At 30.6% G+C, this 20,130-nt stretch overlaps 1 protein-coding gene across 1 annotated transcript; it reads right to left on the bottom strand.

Moving 5' to 3' along the window:
• LOC143048640 (uncharacterized) lies at window positions 1-20,130 on the bottom strand. Its single transcript, XM_076222427.1, has 7 exons — window positions 19,886-20,130; window positions 16,345-16,464; window positions 9,361-9,452; window positions 7,486-7,538; window positions 4,169-5,393; window positions 3,709-3,747; window positions 1-775 (listed from the first exon to the last, which is right to left on the bottom strand). Exons 1-7 carry the CDS (start codon window positions 20,074-20,076, stop codon window positions 735-737), a joined length of 1,761 nt encoding a protein of 586 aa, XP_076078542.1. The 5' UTR covers window positions 20,077-20,130; the 3' UTR covers window positions 1-734.

Below are 20,130 nucleotides of genomic sequence, written 5' to 3'. Positions count from 1 at the left end.
ATATAAAAATTAAATTAAATCATAATTGAGGAATCATTTTAACAGCATAGAGCATGGTATTGTTATATTGGCATGCAATTCCAATCTTGATGCATTATGCACAAAAGCTTCAGAACACTTTCAGTTACTGTCCAAAATATTTTGAAAAACTTTACACGTTTCATTGATTAAAATTGGGACATTATGTACCACTAGTCTTTGCTCTCTTACCATCCAACTCAGAGGAAATTTACACTGTTTTGCTCAACATGATATCTTCGTTGTGTATTGTTTAAACCAAGAATCGTACATATTGACTTTGAAATCGCAATGCACTATGCATTTAGATCTGTATTTCCAGAATAGAACGCTGCCGTTTTCATTTAGGCCAAAGTTGGTTTCACAAAATTCAGAAACTATAGGGCTAATTGTTGAGTATAAAAAACAAAGAATGCGAAGTTGGATAAATAAATAAGTATTATTACCTGTATTTTACCTGAGTTTACCTGTCAAAAAAATGAGCGCAAATGTAATCAAAAGCTGCGCGCAAACGTAATGATTTTTGCGCGCAAATGTAATGGTAATGCGCGCAAACGTAATGCACCGGTAAAAAGGTCCTTACAAAATCATAATTTTGTTGTTAAAATAAAACTCAAGATATTTCATGTATATTTGAATCATATAAAAGTATTGAAAGTACATTTTGTTTCCTTAATACTAAGCAGCTGTAAAACTTTTAGTTAAGTTGTGGAAGGTCAAACTAATAAGTCACAGTGGTCAACTGTATCTTTATCAGCTGAAAGTATAATATAAGATAATCAACTTATTTTAGAAACTACAAATAATAACCATAGAAGTAATACATATTACACCTACTATACCATATAAATATAGTTGTTTACATCCTAATTCACACTTGTTAATAGTTGTCATTTTCAATTTTGGTGAATATTTGGATATTTACCAATCAAACTTATTTACATTTATACACATTTTCAGCCTTACACACTGACAATAATTTAAAGAGACCCTGATAAAAAATAGATTACCTCAGTTCCAATACATATGAAATACATATAGGCAATCCTATGATGAAAATTACTCTACTATTTGATAAAGATTTTTTTTAGCATCTAGTTATATGCCAACATCCTCATAAGATACATCTACATCTACATTCTACGTTGATCTGTCAAAATTGACCAATACTCAACGCTTCCGTTGGGCGCAAGAAAAAGAGTAATTTAGAAAGATAACCAATGAATATACAAGCGAGTATAAAGTATAAAAAAATTTATAATAAAGCAATGTATATAAAAAGGGGGGGTTCCCATTTGCTTTTCAGTCATCTAGCCTGAACCAATCTGGCTTCCGTGGCAGTACCAGGGAAAATAATCCCCGCCGGCACAGCTCCAGTCCACTTATTTCTACCAATAAGCAAATGATCTGATACAGACACATATGTAATAAATCTCTTTCATTCATAGGGAGTACATGTTAATATGAGAATGACATTACATTACTTTAACATCACACTGAATAGAAGGAATCTATTTTGTGTAATCATTTAGTTCTTCTGTTTTTAACAGTAAGCTGTTTATCCTTCTTGATAATTTGATCTTACATAACTAATATTGCAAATATGCACTTTTTTTTGCGCCTATCTCAAGTGAGGAGCCTCTGACCTTTGTTAGTCTTGTAACTTTTTTAATTTTAGTTTCTTTTGTATAATTGTAAGTTTAGTATGAAGTTCATTATCACTGAACTAGTATATATATTTGTTTAGGGGCCATCTGAAGGAGGCCTCTGGATGGGGGAATTTCTCGCTTCATTGAAGAACCGTTGGTGGACTGCTCTATGGTCAGGTTGTAGTCTCCTTGACACATACCCCATTTCCATTCTAAATTTAACTTCATTTTGATAAACACTCATGTGATAGTTTTTGCTGATTTTTTTTCATTTTATAAACCTTGTTCAATGTAATGAAGTATCTTTTATAGTTAAGATATAATTTATTACTAAAAGTTCCTGGTATATATATTTGAAGGAATCCTTGTCCCAAAAAAATGAAATTATATTTTTTAATTTTTTTTAGAATAATATTGCTTTATAAACATAAATTTGGTTGATCTATTATTGTCAAAAATAAACTCCAATTAGAAAAAGAAATATGTACTGTATATGATGTTTAAATGCTGATACAACTAGAACTTTATCGTGTTTATACCAAATACCATGGACTTAATTACCAGAAATTAATCCTCCAACATGAGCCAATCACAAACTTTGACATTTAAACCCTTATTAAAGGGACTGATAACAACTTCTATAAATAATTAAAAGGAAAAGAAATTATTATAAATTGAACGTACTGACTTAAATATTGAAAAGATATAATGACTGTCTTTTGGTAAAATAGAAATGAGAAGATGTGGTATGACTGCCAATGTGACAACCCTTCAATTAGAAACCAAATATTGTAGAAGCCAGCAACTAAAGGTCACTGCACAGCCTTCATCAATATTAAAAACCCATGCTGTACAGCAAGACATAAAATACTCGTGTAAATTATCATCAAGGTCATGGCAACAAGTAAGTTGAGGCAGAAACTAGGAAAAGGTGATAAAATAAAACTCTAAATAACTTTTTTTGATCTACAAGGACTTTGTATTTATACTGATATGTATTTGTTAACATAAAACTTGTTTTGTTTTCTTTATATTTTTGTTATTAAATAAAATATGTGTTTGATTTTTCTAAGGATTTTTACCTGAACCATCAATACTTAATGTATAGTTAAATCTGGTCACTACATACCTGCCAACCTCTGAAACCTTCAAAGAGGGAGATTTCCCCCTCAGCTGAGATTTTGCGCGAACGACATTTTCAAGTGAAATATATGACTTTTTTATTTATTCATCTACAAAACACATATTTGAGTTAAAAGATATACTTTATTTCTTCAAATATGGTTATATCCTAAGGTGTGTTTGTTTCTTTTCTTTTTCATCATCTTTGACATATGCATCCCAACAGGACAGCTTTTCAATATGATATCTGTTTCAAATGTTCATTGTTGTAAAGATTGTGCAATAACTTTATGCACATTCATATTTCATAAACTGTAGTTATAAATTTCAATTCAAACCTTGAATAGAAGTATAGATCTTTTAAAAGATTTTCAAAAGATAATTTCTTTTTTTGTTCTAAGGCATACAAAATCATTTAATTGCCATCCTTTTATGATTCTTTGTTCAATTTGTATTTAATCTAGAAATTGTTTAATCAATTCAGGAACAAAAAATGTAATTAATGTTGACTGGTCATTCAAGGAGTGTACCGGCAAGCAGAGATTTCCAGAATTTTGCCATTTGAGCGGGAGTCTCTCGCTCAAAAAGGGGGAGATTGGCAGGTACGGACCGTCACTTTGACTTCAACTAAAACAGTTTTCATTTTGCATGAAAATCTTAAATTCTTAAACAGACAGGCATTTCATATCTAAAAGATTTGCAAGTGTCTGCATTATTCTTTCCATTACACTTCTTACATCAAATATATATTGAAGACTGCATCATGTTCAAGGCATATCTCCAAAATGAATAATGTTTATTATAAAACAGTTTGATTGGATGATACAAACTTCAATTGGTTAAAACTTTTTAAAAAGACTGTAACAGACGTGTTTAAAAAATTACATGCTTTTTATAGTAAGATCATTTCAAAACTTACTGTTTGTATCTTGACCATCTCCAAACAAAGCATCATCCACTGAAACAAAAGATGAAGTTTAAGTAAAATAGAACTAATTTTATTGTGCTAATATTTTCTAAATTTTAGTAAAAGTAATAAGAAATAGCTATTTAAAAATTCCTACAGTTGTATTAGAGCAGTTGTCATGGAAACAGGTTAGTTGTGGAAGTTATACAACTATTCCTGTTACTAAGTATATGTAATATGCATTCACAAATGTCTCATATTGAGTCTGCCTAGGTACTAACCTCACTAAAATAAAGAGTAAATGTAAGCTTAACATTTTCGCTGACCTGTGAGCTGAAAGGAAGTCAAGGTAAAAGACGGCTAAACCCTTTGTCTATTCAAGGAAAAGCTTTCATGGCCAAATAATGTATATTGGCTTTCATGGCTAATGAGTGCATGCATGTGTATCTATTTATACTAATCAAATACTCACCGCACTGGTTATTCTGTAGTCGATTATAACTCCCATAATAATTTCCATTCCTGTGGGCATGCTCATTGATTCTCCCAGATGATGATGAAACAGGCTGGATAGCTGACTGGGTTTGTGATGCTGAAATTTCAGTAGACTCATTTGTGTTACCAGTTGCTTGATTATCAGTTGTAGAGACAGGAATCATTAAATGAATTGCATTCTCTCCACCAGTCTGTCTAGAACTTTCCAAATCTAAGTTTATATCTAATATCGGTATATAATGAGGTGATACACTAGTCTGACTAACAGCTTGGAGACTGATATTTCTAGAAGCTTGCATGCTAGACTGTGAACTGCCACTGGATTCTGTTTCTTTTAATTCAGTCATATGTAATGATACTACTGTGGCTAATAGTGTTTCTCTTTCATTCTCTTGCTGATTTGCACATGCTAATAGATCATGATCACGTACTGTTCTTAGGACTGGTCTTGGTGATTCAGGCAAAAATAGATCAACAGATGGACATATTTCACTGATTTGGATGTTGTTATTAACTGCCTCATTTCCCTCAGGGTTTTCATGTTCGCTTTCTATACAGCTCAGTTCCGCAGAAACACCTGCAGAAATAGAAGGCATTAGATCACTCAAGTGTTCCGGTTCATCTTGTTGAATTGGATAGTTTACTTGGTTATTTGGTTCCTCGTTTGTGTCTCTTTCCACCTGAAGTCCAAGGGAGAAGGTAAATGACCCTGATATAACATGCCTTATTCCTCTTCCTGATTCATAACCAGAAGAAGATATGGTAGGTCTTCTGTTTGATACTGTTGACATGAGCTGAAAATCATTTCTACGATTTGATGTTACCAATGCGCCAGGATCATATACTGTCAAGGAGTTAAAACCACTAGATGGGGTACTGGCCATCAAAGAATTAAAACCATCATTTGTTTCTGATCCTATGCGTTCTAAATTTCTCCTACGATGGTTACTTAAATTAATAGTTTGGTTATGTGCATAGCCACTTTCTGCTGGGTTGCCATCAAGGACAGCTCGAGTATTACCAAGTCTAAAATAAGGTATTTCTTGATTCAGCTCTTCATTTTCCCTAATTGGTATGGCTGGGAATGTTTGAAATGATCTGTAACTATGGTTACTTGGCCGGTAAAATTGGTCATAAAGAAAGGAACATTTAATACATTGCTTTGCCTCTCCAGTAACAAACTCTCTCCTCGAGTAACAAACCTATAATAAAATAAAATAAATTTACATACTGATTTTTTCTACATGTATGAAGCTAGATCTTAATGTATAATTAATTAATGATATTGAACTATCTGAATACTGAATTTATTAGAAATCTTTGATGCATATTTCCCACTATATTCCCCATATTGTTTACCCCTAAGTTTCTACTTTTTAAAAAGAAAGTGTTGATATATCATAATGAGTACCGGTATGCCTGTCAATATTTAACATTTCCTTACAATTTCATTTCATCATAGCATCTTATATATATAATAAATAGAGCAATAGCAGAGTGAGATATAGTAAAGATTATGCATACCCTCTGTCACTTATAGCTATTAACAGCAACTACCACATAGTTTAAAAGTATGTTCCATCATCAAAACGTTTATAGTACATTGTAGTACCCTACTTCCTGTTTTACTTTGATATAAAGCAGTGAGATAAGTCCTGTTTAGTGTTACAAGTTATACATGTTATAGTGACAGCAAGGGATGTTAAAAAACCACAAACATTGTGTGCTCAACATTGCTCAAGAAGAAATACTGTGCTACTGACATGTTTACAGTATGTACATGCATGTGTTCATATTTGTGCATGTTCAGCTGTGATGGATTCATTAATAGGGAATATGATTTTATTTGTTACCCTTTCAAAAACAAAGCCTGCTATTTGTAAGCTGCACACTGGAGAAAATTACCTGAAGAAGGAATTAGTAAGTATAAAGCATTTATAGTTGAAAACAGATAGTCATGACAGAAATGATGTCCAGAAACCTTTTGTTTTTCTAAATTTGTCTAGACCTAGCAATTGAATTATAATAAACCAATTAGATTATAAGTTACTAAGAAAAATGCAAAGAGCAACTAATTCAAGAAAATCAAGGAGTAGGTCCGGTAAGGACCGATTTTGGCCTCAAATTTCATGTTCATCTGACGAAAGATTTTGACTACTTTTTAAACACTTATTAATAAGTGTCTATTTTATTTGAATCAATTAGTTTATGTGAAAGATTTTAACTGTTTTAGTCATAAAAAACGCACCTATTCAAGCTGGAATATGAAAAATCTACCAAATATGCCGAAAAATATCATTTTCAGATGGTTTTTGTCAAAAATGAAAGTGGCCACATCCGTGTTCATCCTCAACCTTTATATATGTTATGTATTATAAAAAAATACAACTTACATTTCAATATTAAGGATGAACACGAATGCGGCCACTTTTGTTTTACACGAAAACCGTCTAAAATTTAACTAAAATGCTAGAATTGTGAAGATTTCAGTAATTTAGCATGACTTAATGGTGCTAGTACCCGATATATGTGCATTGTATTGTCAAAATCAGCCCAAATTTATGTAACAGAAGCATTCTACTGTCCAATGAATAACTAAAAGTTTACATTTCAAAAAATTTGGAAAACTGCTATATTTTGGGGCCAAAAAGGGGTCTTATTGGACCTACTCCTTTGAAAAATGTTCCAACATATAGTTGACCCATGTGCCTGGATCATTTGTGAATTGATGTATTGTTTTGAATATCATTCTTTTGGTTTCTGTCTATTCATCTGTTCATTTTAGATCTTCAAAAAAAAAATCACAAACACAAAAATGGGTTAACATTTTTATTTCAGGGCAAGTTTTCCTTTAAGATTTTTCTTAAAAATATCTGCTAAATAGACTTCTTTACAGAAATTGCTGATTTTTACAGGAACATGAGGAAAGTTTTTTCATACTTTTAATTGTTTCAAAATTATAGCAAAATAAAATATCCCCACTAAAAAAACAACAGCAAAATTTGTTATTTCATTCTATTGATGGATTGATTAACATTTAAGTTAACTCCACTTTCAACAATTTTGTCTATTTTTAGACAGTGGGTTTTTAATCAGTCAAGGAAGCCTGAGTACGCCAAGAGAACCACTGACCTTTGGTAGCATTTCAATTTTTTAAGGAGTTAACTAATTTATCTATATTGACGTTTTTGTAGATATTGCCTTGTAAATCATATTTTTTTTTAAACATAGATTTTGTTACTTTCTGCTTCTGGTGTTACCATGCCGATAATTTAGTCTTACCGAAAAACTTACTTTTTTATCTTCCTCTTCTTTTTCGTCTTGTCTTTGAACAACATCACTTAGAACTACAAAAATAAGAATAAAACATTGTCAAAATATACATATATAGGTAAAACTGTAATAAAAAAGACCTGGACTCAGGGGCACAATCCAGTGAACAAAGATCAGCTGGAAAATCAGGGCAATCACTCATATAAAGAGTGACAGTCTACTTACTATATTAGCAAAATTTTACTTGTTAGCAGATCTTGCCTTGCTGAACAGTTTTCTGATTGACAGAGTTTATTCATCTATTCTAATATTTCTATATAAAGCAAACAAAATCATGGTAAAAAGTTTTAAAGGGCAATAAGGAGAAGCCAACAATTTCCTCTAATTACACTCACTACAGCTCAGGTGGATTTTGCTTTGTCAACCTGTCCACAGTGGGAGTGGGCACCGGGTGGGCAAAATTTCTAAGATATAAGGCAATATATGCAAAAAAATGGTAATAATAGTCATCTAAGAGCAATAACGCTCCTCAGGAATCAACTTATTATTTCAACTATGCTTGACTTTTTTGCTGAACTAGTAATGCTGATAAATCTGCATCTAAAAGTTTCTCTCTATCATATTTTTCAAGATAATTGGCAACAAGAATGTGTCCAAAGTACATGGATGCCCCACTCCCACTATCATTTTCCAAGTTCAATGGACCGTGAAATTGGATAAAACAAGAATGTGTCCTCAGTACACGAATGCCCCACTCGCACTATCATTTTCTATGTTCATTGGACTGTGAAATTGGAGTAAAATCTCTAATTTGGCATTAAAATTAGAAAGATCATATCACAGGGAACATGTGTACCAAGTTTGAAGTCATTTGGACTTCAACTTCATCAAAAACTACCTTGACCAAAAACTTTAACCTGAGGCGGGACAGACGGACGGACGGACAGACGGACAAACGAACGGACGAACGAACGGATGCACAGACCAGAAAACATAATGCCCCTCTACTATCGTAGGTGGGGCATAAAAACTAATTTGGTTTTAAAATTAGAAAGATCATAGCATAAGAAACATGTGTACTAAGTTTCAAGTTGATTGGACTTCAACTTCATCATGTTCATCATAAACTAACTTGACCAAAAACTTTAACCTGAAGCAGGACAGATGGATGAACAGAAGGACAGACAAACAAAAGGATGGACAAACAAAGGGACGGACGCACAGACCAGAAAACATAATGCCCCTCTACTATCGTAGGTGGGGCATAATTGATAAAATGAAAAAAAAGAGTTAAAAATTGTCCTTTAAGTGCAATAACTCCTATGAGTAATTGTGTGACAGGTTTGATGTTTATGGACAACTGCTAAGCTCAAAATTCTGAACATTTTTTACCTAGTCAAAAATATAATAATGGTTTTAATATAACAGACAAAACTTCCATGTTATCCCTATGCTGTATTTTAAGCCATCAGTCATCTTGGTTGGCAGGTGGGGTCATGGGACACATTCGGTAAACTAAATACCTTAATGATGATTGTGGCTAAGTTTGTTTAAATTTTGCTCAGTAGTTTCTGAGGAGATAGTTTCAGAGAAGTAGATTGACTACGAATGATGATAATTGATCAGAAAAGTAACTTTGAACTTAAATTAGGACCAGATGAGATAAAAGTTCAAACAAGTGTCATAACAAAACAAATGCTGAACAGAGGTATACATACAGGTATATGAATACAGTACACGATCATGACATGAAAGAGAAAAGCTAAACATGATTTTTGTTTGATTTGTTATTTTGTCAGGTGAACTAAAAAATAAGTGTATACATGACCGTGATGACTGATTTATGATCTTGTTATAACTATTTATTTTACAGCTACAACTAGTTAGCTAACTTACTACAATGCTGTTCAGGTTTGCTTGAACATGTTGAAGTAGTAGCAATTTTAGAAATAGGGTTATTTTTCTCATGCTCATCTTTGCTGTATAACCTAAAAATAAAGAAAAGAAATGTCATGACTTTATCACAAACCAACTATTGAAACTTATTTTAGTAATATATTTCTGCTATACAATATATATAATGATAACAATAATAGACCTTTAGAATAAAAAGGTGTCTCAAGAACCAATACCAATTCTATATTTGGGGAGTTGCATTCAAAAACTCAAAGAATATAATGAATACATGGAATATTTATGTATGAAGGGGCTTGCTCAAAATAAATTCTTAAGTTTTGTACTCATACTCAAATAAAACAGAAATGAACTACATTCTATTTTTCTGTGTATTTATACAAGTTATAAGAATCTCAATTTTTTTATCTAATCTGTTTAAATAATAAAATGACCATGAAACAATACCATATTGTGGAGACAAATAGATATCCTATGCATTAAAAACTGCATGTGGGGTGCTATGTACTTTCTCAATATAAAATACAATTTCTACAAAAAAATAGTTGTATAACATTTAACAATATTAAAAGCAACATTATAAAATTATCTAAGATAATTACAAAACACAGAACATTACAGATATATATGACAACACTAAAGGGTGTAAGAAAATATTTATTATATACTTAAGCTTAGTAGTAAATACAAGTAAATTGAAAGCGGTTACTGGACACTTAGGATTCTATTGGTGTCTGGGGTTGATAGGAGTGTGAATATGAAAACCATTACAATACACTATTTATATATATATAAAGGATAAACACAAACGTTAACTTAATGTGTTTTTGAGAAAAATGGAAGATAAGAAAAATTGGGTGTATTTAAGTGCATTAACAACCTCTAATCGTAAAATAAATATTCATCTCTTCTTAAAGTTCATCATTTATAATTTTTCACAAACAGGAAATTAAAAATGTTAAATGTAAAAGAACTAAATTCAAAATATATCCTAAGGTATGACTTCATGCTATATTCATGATATTCAATGATAAGCGTGTGGTTTCCCAAGTCAAAGTGAACTGCAGTTCTTTAGCAGTTAATAAGCATTCACAGTTCCCACTTGACAGCAGTTATTTGGCAGTTTATTAGCATTCACAGTTACCAAATATAAGGCAATAATTAATTTGCATAAAGGCATTCCAATAGCATTCCATAGCTGTTTCTGAGCAGTTTATTTAGCCTTCACAGTTCTTTGGCAGTTATTTTTAACGAAAAATTTAAATGAGATCTGAATATTCATGAGAACTGCTATAATAACAGCTATCAAATAATGAATATTCATGAGAGCTGCTATAATAACACTGTCAACAATGAATATTCATGCCAACTGCTAAGTTTTACATCCTAATTATATGGTTTTATAAACTGCAAATAACTGCTGTGGAATGCTATCAGATCTGCCAAAAGTTGCAATACAAAGGCGACACATGAATACTGGTAATCAATATACAGTGTACAAGATATGAAAGCAAAAATTATTAAAATTCTAATATTTTACTGTAAGTCTTATGTGAAATTTCAAAAAGTTGTACTTAAACTTATATTTGTAATTAGAGCAGTAACTATACAATCTAATAACAGACTTAATTTTAAGGGAATGTAAAAAAAAAAAGAAGAGTAGCACTTACTTTAGCTGGTCTTAGACCCTTTATTAATTATATAAGTGGCCGTAATGATGTAGGAACAATTAAAAATGCACTTTAATTATCAAAACTTTTAAAAAGCAACTTATTTAAGAGCTATTACTGCCAAGAGGCTTATCACTACCTTGACTAAGTGATTTTCAAATAAGAAGTTATTTCATTGTTATCATTATTTTATTACCAAACATGCCAAATGTACTGTTTTTATCCTATTAAATGTGGACCAAAAGACAACAGTTATCTCCTCTTTCTCTTTTGGAATTTTAAACAAATAAATTCTTGATACATGTAATATATATTATGTTTCTTTTTTCTGAAACAAACTAAAGTAAAATTATATTATAAATTAATTTCATTAAATTGATTGTTTGGACAATTTTAACCAATCGGCTATTTGCAGTCTAGGTTTACCTATGAATTCCCTCCCCCTTTTTTCAACTCTAGAATATGATTAGATTTGTTTTTTTAACAAAATAATAGATTAAAATTATCATATCTATTTTTTACAAATAACATCTTGAACTGTAAGTATATATATGCTAGTATTCTATTACAATCCTGTCAATATATCAGATATTCTATTTAAATAAACAACTATCCCCCCTTTTTGTGGGCTTTCTGTATGATTTCTATTTCCCCAAACAAAGTTATGTCAGAATATACACAAGCATTAACTGTAACTTTCAACTTACTGTACTGCAGGTGTGTAAAAGTATTCAATTCATCCAAAATTAAGCTTATAAATGACAAAAATACAGTTTTTCACCAGCAAGTATTTCCACACAACATGGAGCCAAAATGGACATTTGAAAATGATCAAATTATCTTCAAATAAATGTTTAACTTCAAGCTGAAAACATAGCCAGATCCAAGCATTTTTATAACAAAGATTAATAGGTCAACTGTTATCGAACTGCTGTCATAACTGTTGTCCTCACTGCTAAGAGGAATGCTAAGATGAATGCTAAGACGAATGCTAAGTCGAATGCTAAGATGAATGCTAAGACGAATGCTAAGCCGAATGCTAAGAAATGGTGAAATGTGGCAGTTTTTCAAACTGATATTAGATTGAATGCTTAGAACAGCTAAAGGACTGCTAAAAATATAAAGAACTGGCAAATAACAGCTAAAAAACAGCTAATAATAGCAGTTCAGTTTGACTTGGGATCTGATGCATGAAAAATTGGTTTGAAAGATTTTAGGGTCTTTGTCCATCAGTTCCATAAGATGGAAGCTTTAAGGAATTAAATTAATATATTTCACCAAAGTAGTTATCTTAAAATTTCTGTGAAACTGAACAGTTTTCTATAAAAAAAAGTATCCTTATGCCATTTTAATTATAATAAACGTTTAAAAGATACTTATTCAATCAAAATATATTAGAATTTGAAGGACAAAAGTTCCATCCATTTGTTATTAAGGTAGTTATCTAGATAAACTGTACACCAACATATTTTCAGGGATACTTTATTTCCCATGTAGTCCTTTCTTAGCCCATCACAGCAATTTAATTTCGCAATTTTTCTAATTCACTTGATGAAGTACGATAAAAGAAGATCCAAGTTTTAAGTTTTCGTGACGATTTGTATTTGCCTAATTTTCTACTGGCAAAATTAGATGGTTTACAGTATTTAGAATACTGATTGTCACAGAATCCCACACCATAATCTTCCAATAAACTATTGAGATAAACAGTGAAGTGTTAGTAGCATCTGGACAGAGATTGGTAAACAATTACTATAAACAAGATAAAATGCTGGTTTCTAAAACATAGTATGGATCATGCACCACTATATAACTATAAACAACATCACATGAACACTTACTCTGGGCATACTTGCATGTCAACAAAATTAAAGCTTTTTAAAGCAAATGTATATAACTGCTGTAAACAAAAAAAAATAATTAAGCCTAGTGACACTTAGCATATGAAAGAAGTCATGCAAAGAAAACAATTTTATGATTTGTACTTCTTGTTTAACAAAATAAAGCAACAACTTTGACCTTCAATTAAAGGAAAATATTTTTCAAAGCTATGTGTATACTTTAAAAGTGACCGGTGTAAAAATGCTATTTTTTTTCTGCCTGAGCAATTTATGATCAGATTCAGTAAGATCTGGAGCTACTACAAATCTTATTTAGAAGTGCAGGTAGAAATGCTCATTAAAAGCTGCTTCAAATAACCAATACAAGCATTTTCCAGTATGGTTTTGTTATTCCAGTGACCAACATAATGCTATAAATCATAAAGCCAAAGTCACTGCATAGCTAGCTTCCATTTATACTAAAATAGCAAAAATTCACCTGTTGAACTAATTTGGATTCTTAGCTGGCATCTTCAACAGCTTTTATAAAATTAAATAAATATTAATAATGTCCTTGTGGTAAATGTTAAATTGACATTATACATGTAATAAATGATTGAGATTCATTTAAACACAATTTTTCTTCAAAAAATATATATTTAAAAAAAAGAATACTATAAATTAAATTAGAAAATTCTCTTGTGTTGCTCTGTTGTTACTGATTCACATGTTTAAAAAAAATCTATAATCAACACTCATTTCAAATAAAATCTAAAAACACATCCTTTTTTATTTAATTTTCAATCTATTTATAACGAAAGATTTTCTATTTACCAAAACTCTACATATACACATGATACGTGTAGATAGGTTTAGCTACAAACAGTTAAAGGATCGGTGTGATTGTGATCTATGATCAGGCACCATACAATTGTATGTCTGACACATAACTTTTTTTAGGATATATATTTGGTATTGTACATACATGACATAGCCAAGGTTTCAACTTATCTAACATTTATGATGTGATATTTTCATTTACTTGCACTTGGGCAAATCAATAGCTGGTGGAATGTATTCCTGCAGGGATACCCGTACGAAATTATAAGGCATATTACGCCTGGAAATAAGGCTTAAACCAGGCGTAAGTGGTAGTTACGTGTCTAGATCCAGGCTTAAGGGAGCAGGAAACATAAATTTGTAGTCCTTACGGGCGTAGAAAAAAGCAGGAAACCTTGCGTAAATTGAAATAAGCAAGGCATAAGTTTTCTTACGGGCGTAAATTGAAAAAAGCAAGGCGTAATTTTTCTTACAGGCGTAAAACTGTTCGTATGGCGTAAATAGAAAAATACCCATAATGCTTTGTTTAAAGGATTATGGGATTATTTTTTCAAAATTTGGCTCTTTGGTTTTAGTTTGCAAGAGTTGGGCACATGGCAGCTTCATATATTCAGGGATAATTAGCTTGTTTTGTGCTTTTCGGAAGAATCTGAAATTAGAAATACTGAATCAAATAAATTAATGAAAATTGTGAAATAAAAGGAAAGTAGTAATACATGGTAAAATTAAATAATAATAATGTGAGTATAAATAAGTTATTAAGTATTATGTTCTATCAGAAATTTTGAAATCCTGAAACCTTTATCCTTGGATAATAACATTAAAATCTTTTACTTTAAGTTAAATTGCAGTATTATCATTTATATTTTAGTTCAAAAGACAATAATTTTCAAAAACAAATTAGTTAAAATGCTTCTTTAATTTCAAGAAAAAATAATTGTCATAATTCTTATTTAAACTTAAACTTATTTGAGCCAGTGTCTGCCTAAAATATATTTATTTCTATATTAGCTTCTTCAATGGTTAATATTTCAAGTTTTTTGTCAAACAGTAAGAAATAAAAGCAACAGTACAGAAGTTTGTATCAAATACACAAAAGTACACAGCTTAGTCCTGGTTAATACACTGAACTAAAAATAAGTGTAGTATTATGTAAGGATATTAAGCCTGTTTAATTTATTGACCAGGCGTACTCATTTGCATATTACGCCTATTTTTTTGTGAACTAGGCGTACTCATTTAAATATTACGCCTAATTTTACACCTGGTTTACGCCTCAGTTACACTTGGTTTACGCCTGGTTTAAGCCTGGTTGACGCCTGGACATCCATTTTGTAAACACTGCAAAGCCGCCAGGATAAAGTATGATTTTTACACCTAGAAGTTAGTCAGTGTTTCTGTACTGACATCATTTACAACATATTTTTCTAAAATTCTGTTAACATATTAAAAATGATTAATAAACATAGATTTCTCCCTCATGCAAAGTTGGCCTTATTTCAATTTGGCTATTAATCTTTATAGGTTTCATTTGAGAATCATTTGAGTCTGATTTCACATGTGGTCAAATAGCTACTTATTATACATTTCTACATACATTTAATTACCACACCCCCCAACACTTGGCTTTCAAACGTTTAGACTTGAGCCATCCTGATGGAAGTTAATTGAGAAAGGAGCTATATAAACACATGAAAGTTAAATATAGTGTTTATATTTTTTAAACTTAAACAATTTGTCAATCAGGGGTACTACTTGTTCAAGTAATTTTCATTTACTTGAAGAAGTAAAAAAATATGTACTCATATAACTAAATTTGTAGGATACTTATACAAGTGAATTTTATTTTTTTGTATAGGTAAAAAAAAATGACTTAGTTATGTCCCTTAGACATTCAGAGTTTTTTACTTATATAAGTAAAAAAGTTATCTTATCTTTATTTCTTAAATTCTTAGGATTTCTTTGCTCTAATAGAATTTTAATGTGTCTGCCCATTGCAGATGTCTTTACTAATCATTGAAGTGTAATTTCATGGACAATGAAAATCCAATTTGTCTATCATCTTCAGAACACTGGTCATTTACAAGCCCCAAAGGAGCAATTTTTGATGGCTAAAAAATTGCACAAATACTTAAGATCTTTACATAATCAGTTTCTTTGTTGAATTAATGAGATGAAACATTGAACTTTAATAAAAAAAATTATGAGCTAACGTGGGAAAAATCATTGAAGACTTGATACATCTCCAAACTTGAGAATCTTGGTGGGATTGTAAAAAAATTTACTTATTCAAACACTATAATTAACTTATATATGTATATTTTTTTTTAACTTCTATATGTAAATAAAAATTACTTGTACAAGTAGTACCCCTAACTGATTGTTAAACAGTAACCTTTTTGTCATGACATGTGCTGATACGACTTATCTAACATGTACAAATGATGTATAGTAATAGTACTAAGACTATTTTCTGAGCAGTTTAGGAGAAGCTGATACAAATGTGTACTAGAATCACAATGTGTTCAATTAGAAATCAAAGCAGATATATATATCAAACAAAAAAATAATTCACAAAAAAACAAAAATCACTTGCACAATTATCTCACCTTTTTAATAAGGAAATAAATGTATACCTGAGGTGATTCTTTGCTATTGCCATTATTGGTCCAGGTTTTGTACTGACATCTTGATCTACCATTGTTGAGAACACAATCCAAAAGGACAATGACATTTTAAGTAAAATGATAAACAGCCTGGAAAATAATAAACTTTATAAAATAAACAAATTTCAAAGTTTGGCCAAGCAAACATGGCTTGCTTTTCATGTAAAACAGTAGTCCAAATAAATATGATGTCTTAAAAGGCCATTTTTATATATTTTTCTGAGACATTTCAGGAAGGATCACAGATAAAAAATAAAATATCCTTTCGAGACATAATTAATTTGACTAGTAAAACAGTATAGGTTAAGGTAGGTATGAATATTTGTGCTTAAGGGCATACGATACAGTTTTGATCATGATATACAGTTTGATGAAAATTTCCATATATAGACTATTTTTTGCTTGATTAAATCATATGTAATGAAAAATATACCTTCACGTGCCACTTTTTGAGTTAAATAAGGTCCAAATTTTGTATATTTGCTCAAAATTCATATTTGTGGCCGTATTTTTCCTTTCGAAAGATAGCCATAACTTTTTTGTTTTAAAAGATAAACACAATTTGGTTTCTGTTTAATAAATTGTAATTTCTGTATTTTATAAGTATCATAAAAATTTATGCATTTTTTATTCAGAAATAAGTCATATAAATTTATCAAATGGTAATGAATGAATTGAGAAATAAATGTCATTTTTACTGTATATTTATCAAAACTAAAAAAAATGCACTACATATATATATATTTACAGTTTTATCAAAGGAGTAGGTCCAGTAAGACCTCTTTTTGGCCCCAAAATATAACAGTTTTACAAAATTATTAAAATGTAAACTTTTAGTTATTTATTGGACAGTAGAATGCTTCTGCTACATAAATATGGACTGTTTTTGACAATACAATGCACATATATCGGGTACTAGCACCATTAAGTCATGCTAAATTACTGAAATCTTCACAATTCCAGCTTTTTAGTTAAATTTTATACAATTTCGTATTAAACGAAAGTGGCCGCATTCGTGTTCATCCTTAATATTGAAATGTAAGTTGTATTTTATGATAATACATAACATAAAGTTTGAGGATGAACACGGATGCGGCCACTTTTATTTTTGACAAAAACCATTGGAAAAGTGACATTTTCTGCATATTTCGTAGATTATTCATATTAGTGCTTGAATCGGATCGTTTTTAATGACTAAATCAGTTAAAATCTTTCACATAAACTAATTGATTCAAATAAAATAGACACTTAAGTGTTTAAAAAGTGGTCAAAATCTTTCGTCAGATGAACCTGAAATTTGTGGCCAAAATCAGTCCTTACCGGACCTTCTCCTTTGGTCCACATAATCTCCCTGCAAAATGAAACAAAATGTTGTTTTAAAAAATAGGGGTCCATGCACTTGTTTTCAAATTAAATCAGTTTGAATGATAAAAATCAGTCGAAAAATGCATCTTTTCCCGATATGTTACAGTTTGACGTTTTCGAAAATAACATTTTACGTTAGCAACGTTATAACCTCCCCTTTAACTGTATGGTATGCCTTTAAGGGGGCTAATAGTCTGAGAAATAGAGGTAGTAAATAAATAAAAAAAAAAAAAAATTAACTAAAGAAATCCCTTAAATTTTGCAACGTCTAGTTTAAGTAAAGCTTATTTGAAACAAATAATAAAAAATATAGGTCACTGATGAGTTAAAAAAGATATTTCAATTTTAAAGCCCAAAAACTGCATTTTTGCACCAAAGGGAAATAATTTGGAGCTTTCTCAATGATATATATACATTGTAAAAGTCATCTGGGTCCAAAACAAATTGATTTTTTTTGTTAATTTTTGTACCATATGATAAAGTATTACAACAAATAAAGTAATGAATAAAATTTGTAGAGTGGGGTGCTCATTTTCGCCATATTTTGAAGTTTCCATGTTTTCTTCGGTTTATGTTCAGGTCTTTATGTTTTTGAAGTATACTGATATTTCTATATGAAGATAACTTCATATGCAAAATATTCTTAGCTTTAAAACGTGTTTGTTTTGATAAAAATCATCTGAAAAGTTGAATTAAAGGGTGTTTGAAATATCCTTATGTTTTCTCAAAGGGGGACACATATTCACCGTTTTTACACATCTAATTAAAACCAAATAACTGCAGCTTTAAACAATATTTATCAAATAAATTTCATTATAGATGAATAGCGGACATTTGAAAGGTGTAAAAAAAACTGAAGTTTAGGGCAACCAGTCAAAGAATTACTAAGAATTACTTCTTTTAAATCGTTTTTTTCATTCAGGAAATTGGCCGTTTTTCAGTCCTTTGCGGTAAGTGCCGAAATTTAGTCTCATTTTCAAAAATAATCATATTTGTTATAAAAATATAATTTACCGGCATATTTCTTCCATTTCAACCATCCTTTGAAGTTTTTACACCTCAAAATCATAAAATGGCGAAATTGTGTACACGGCGAATATGAGCTCCCCACTCTAATGAAAGAAAAAATGTTTGAAATTTGGGTACCCTCGAGCCTCATTAATATACATTTCATTGATAAAACCTATATTTTTTGTCATGATTTTTTTTAAAGTACATACATTCATAACACTTTATAGGGATACCCATAGATTGACAAAATGACTTACTGTCTTCGTTTGTTAATTAAAAAAAAAATATAGGTTAATAGCTAGTTAATGCCCAAGTCACACTAGACCACGATTGCACCACTCCATTGGTGCAATCGCTATCACACTTTATGCTGTGTCGTAGAGCACTAGATCAAATTTGTACACCAATATTGAAAAACATTATATGTAAATGTAGTGAGCTTCTTGTGCAACATTCTAATATTCAGCTAGACATTTTGCAACTAATTATTAATCCATTCCACTATGCTGGCAGTGTTGAGTCAGAAAATGATATAAGCTGTAGAATTGAACCTCTGTGTAGACAATTAATATATAATTTACACAATAAGAGATATGAAATACTTTCAAAAATGGACTTGATAAGTAGTAGGAGGAAGATGAACTTTAAAGTCAGTTAGAAAGGTCAAATAGGGTTTTAGGCAGATCGTCTAGGCTAAATATTATAAATAGAATTTTTATATTCCTATTTTAATAGCTAGTATACAGACAATTTTTATCTTTTACACATAAAAGGATAAATAAGTATCCTAATTTGAACTGTGAACTGTGTACACAATGCTCATAGTGTAAATATATTGATGGATTAATATTCTATACTATTGCGGTGGTGGAACTACTTTTATTGTTTTACTCCATATAACGGAGGTGTGCCTATATTGGCAGAAATTCATTGGATACAGATATCGAGAGCTCTACTGTGATAGTCGACTTTGGTATATTTTTACTCCCTTATTGATAGGATTTCAAACTCCTGTGCATTTATCATGTTTGATACGATGAACCTTAACATTCAAAAGGAAAAAATAAAATTGTCTTCATTGTCAAAACCCCTACCCCACTATCCAGAGTGTTTTTTATTTCTATTTTAAACTAACCGTAGTTTAGCTTGCAAATTGACTTTCGATGGCCTATAGGTGTCAATCAGTAATCTTATACTGATAGGCTTACAAGAAATAAAATTTGTGATATGCAACTCATTGTGAATGGATTCTAATGTCTTTTGGGCTGTTGATATATTAACCAAAAAGGCAATAACAAAACAAGCCAAAGGTGATAAATAACACATTATCGTTGTATTATGATTGAACAGATCCTTCTATGAAAAGAAAAGGTGTTTTCC

This window comes from Mytilus galloprovincialis, chromosome 10, assembly GCF_965363235.1.
Source record: "Mytilus galloprovincialis chromosome 10, xbMytGall1.hap1.1, whole genome shotgun sequence".
In the NCBI taxonomy this organism is placed as follows: Eukaryota; Metazoa; Mollusca; class Bivalvia; order Mytilida; family Mytilidae; genus Mytilus; species Mytilus galloprovincialis.
Note: the sequence above shows the minus strand (reverse complement) of the source record. Positions and strands in the feature narration are given on the sequence as shown.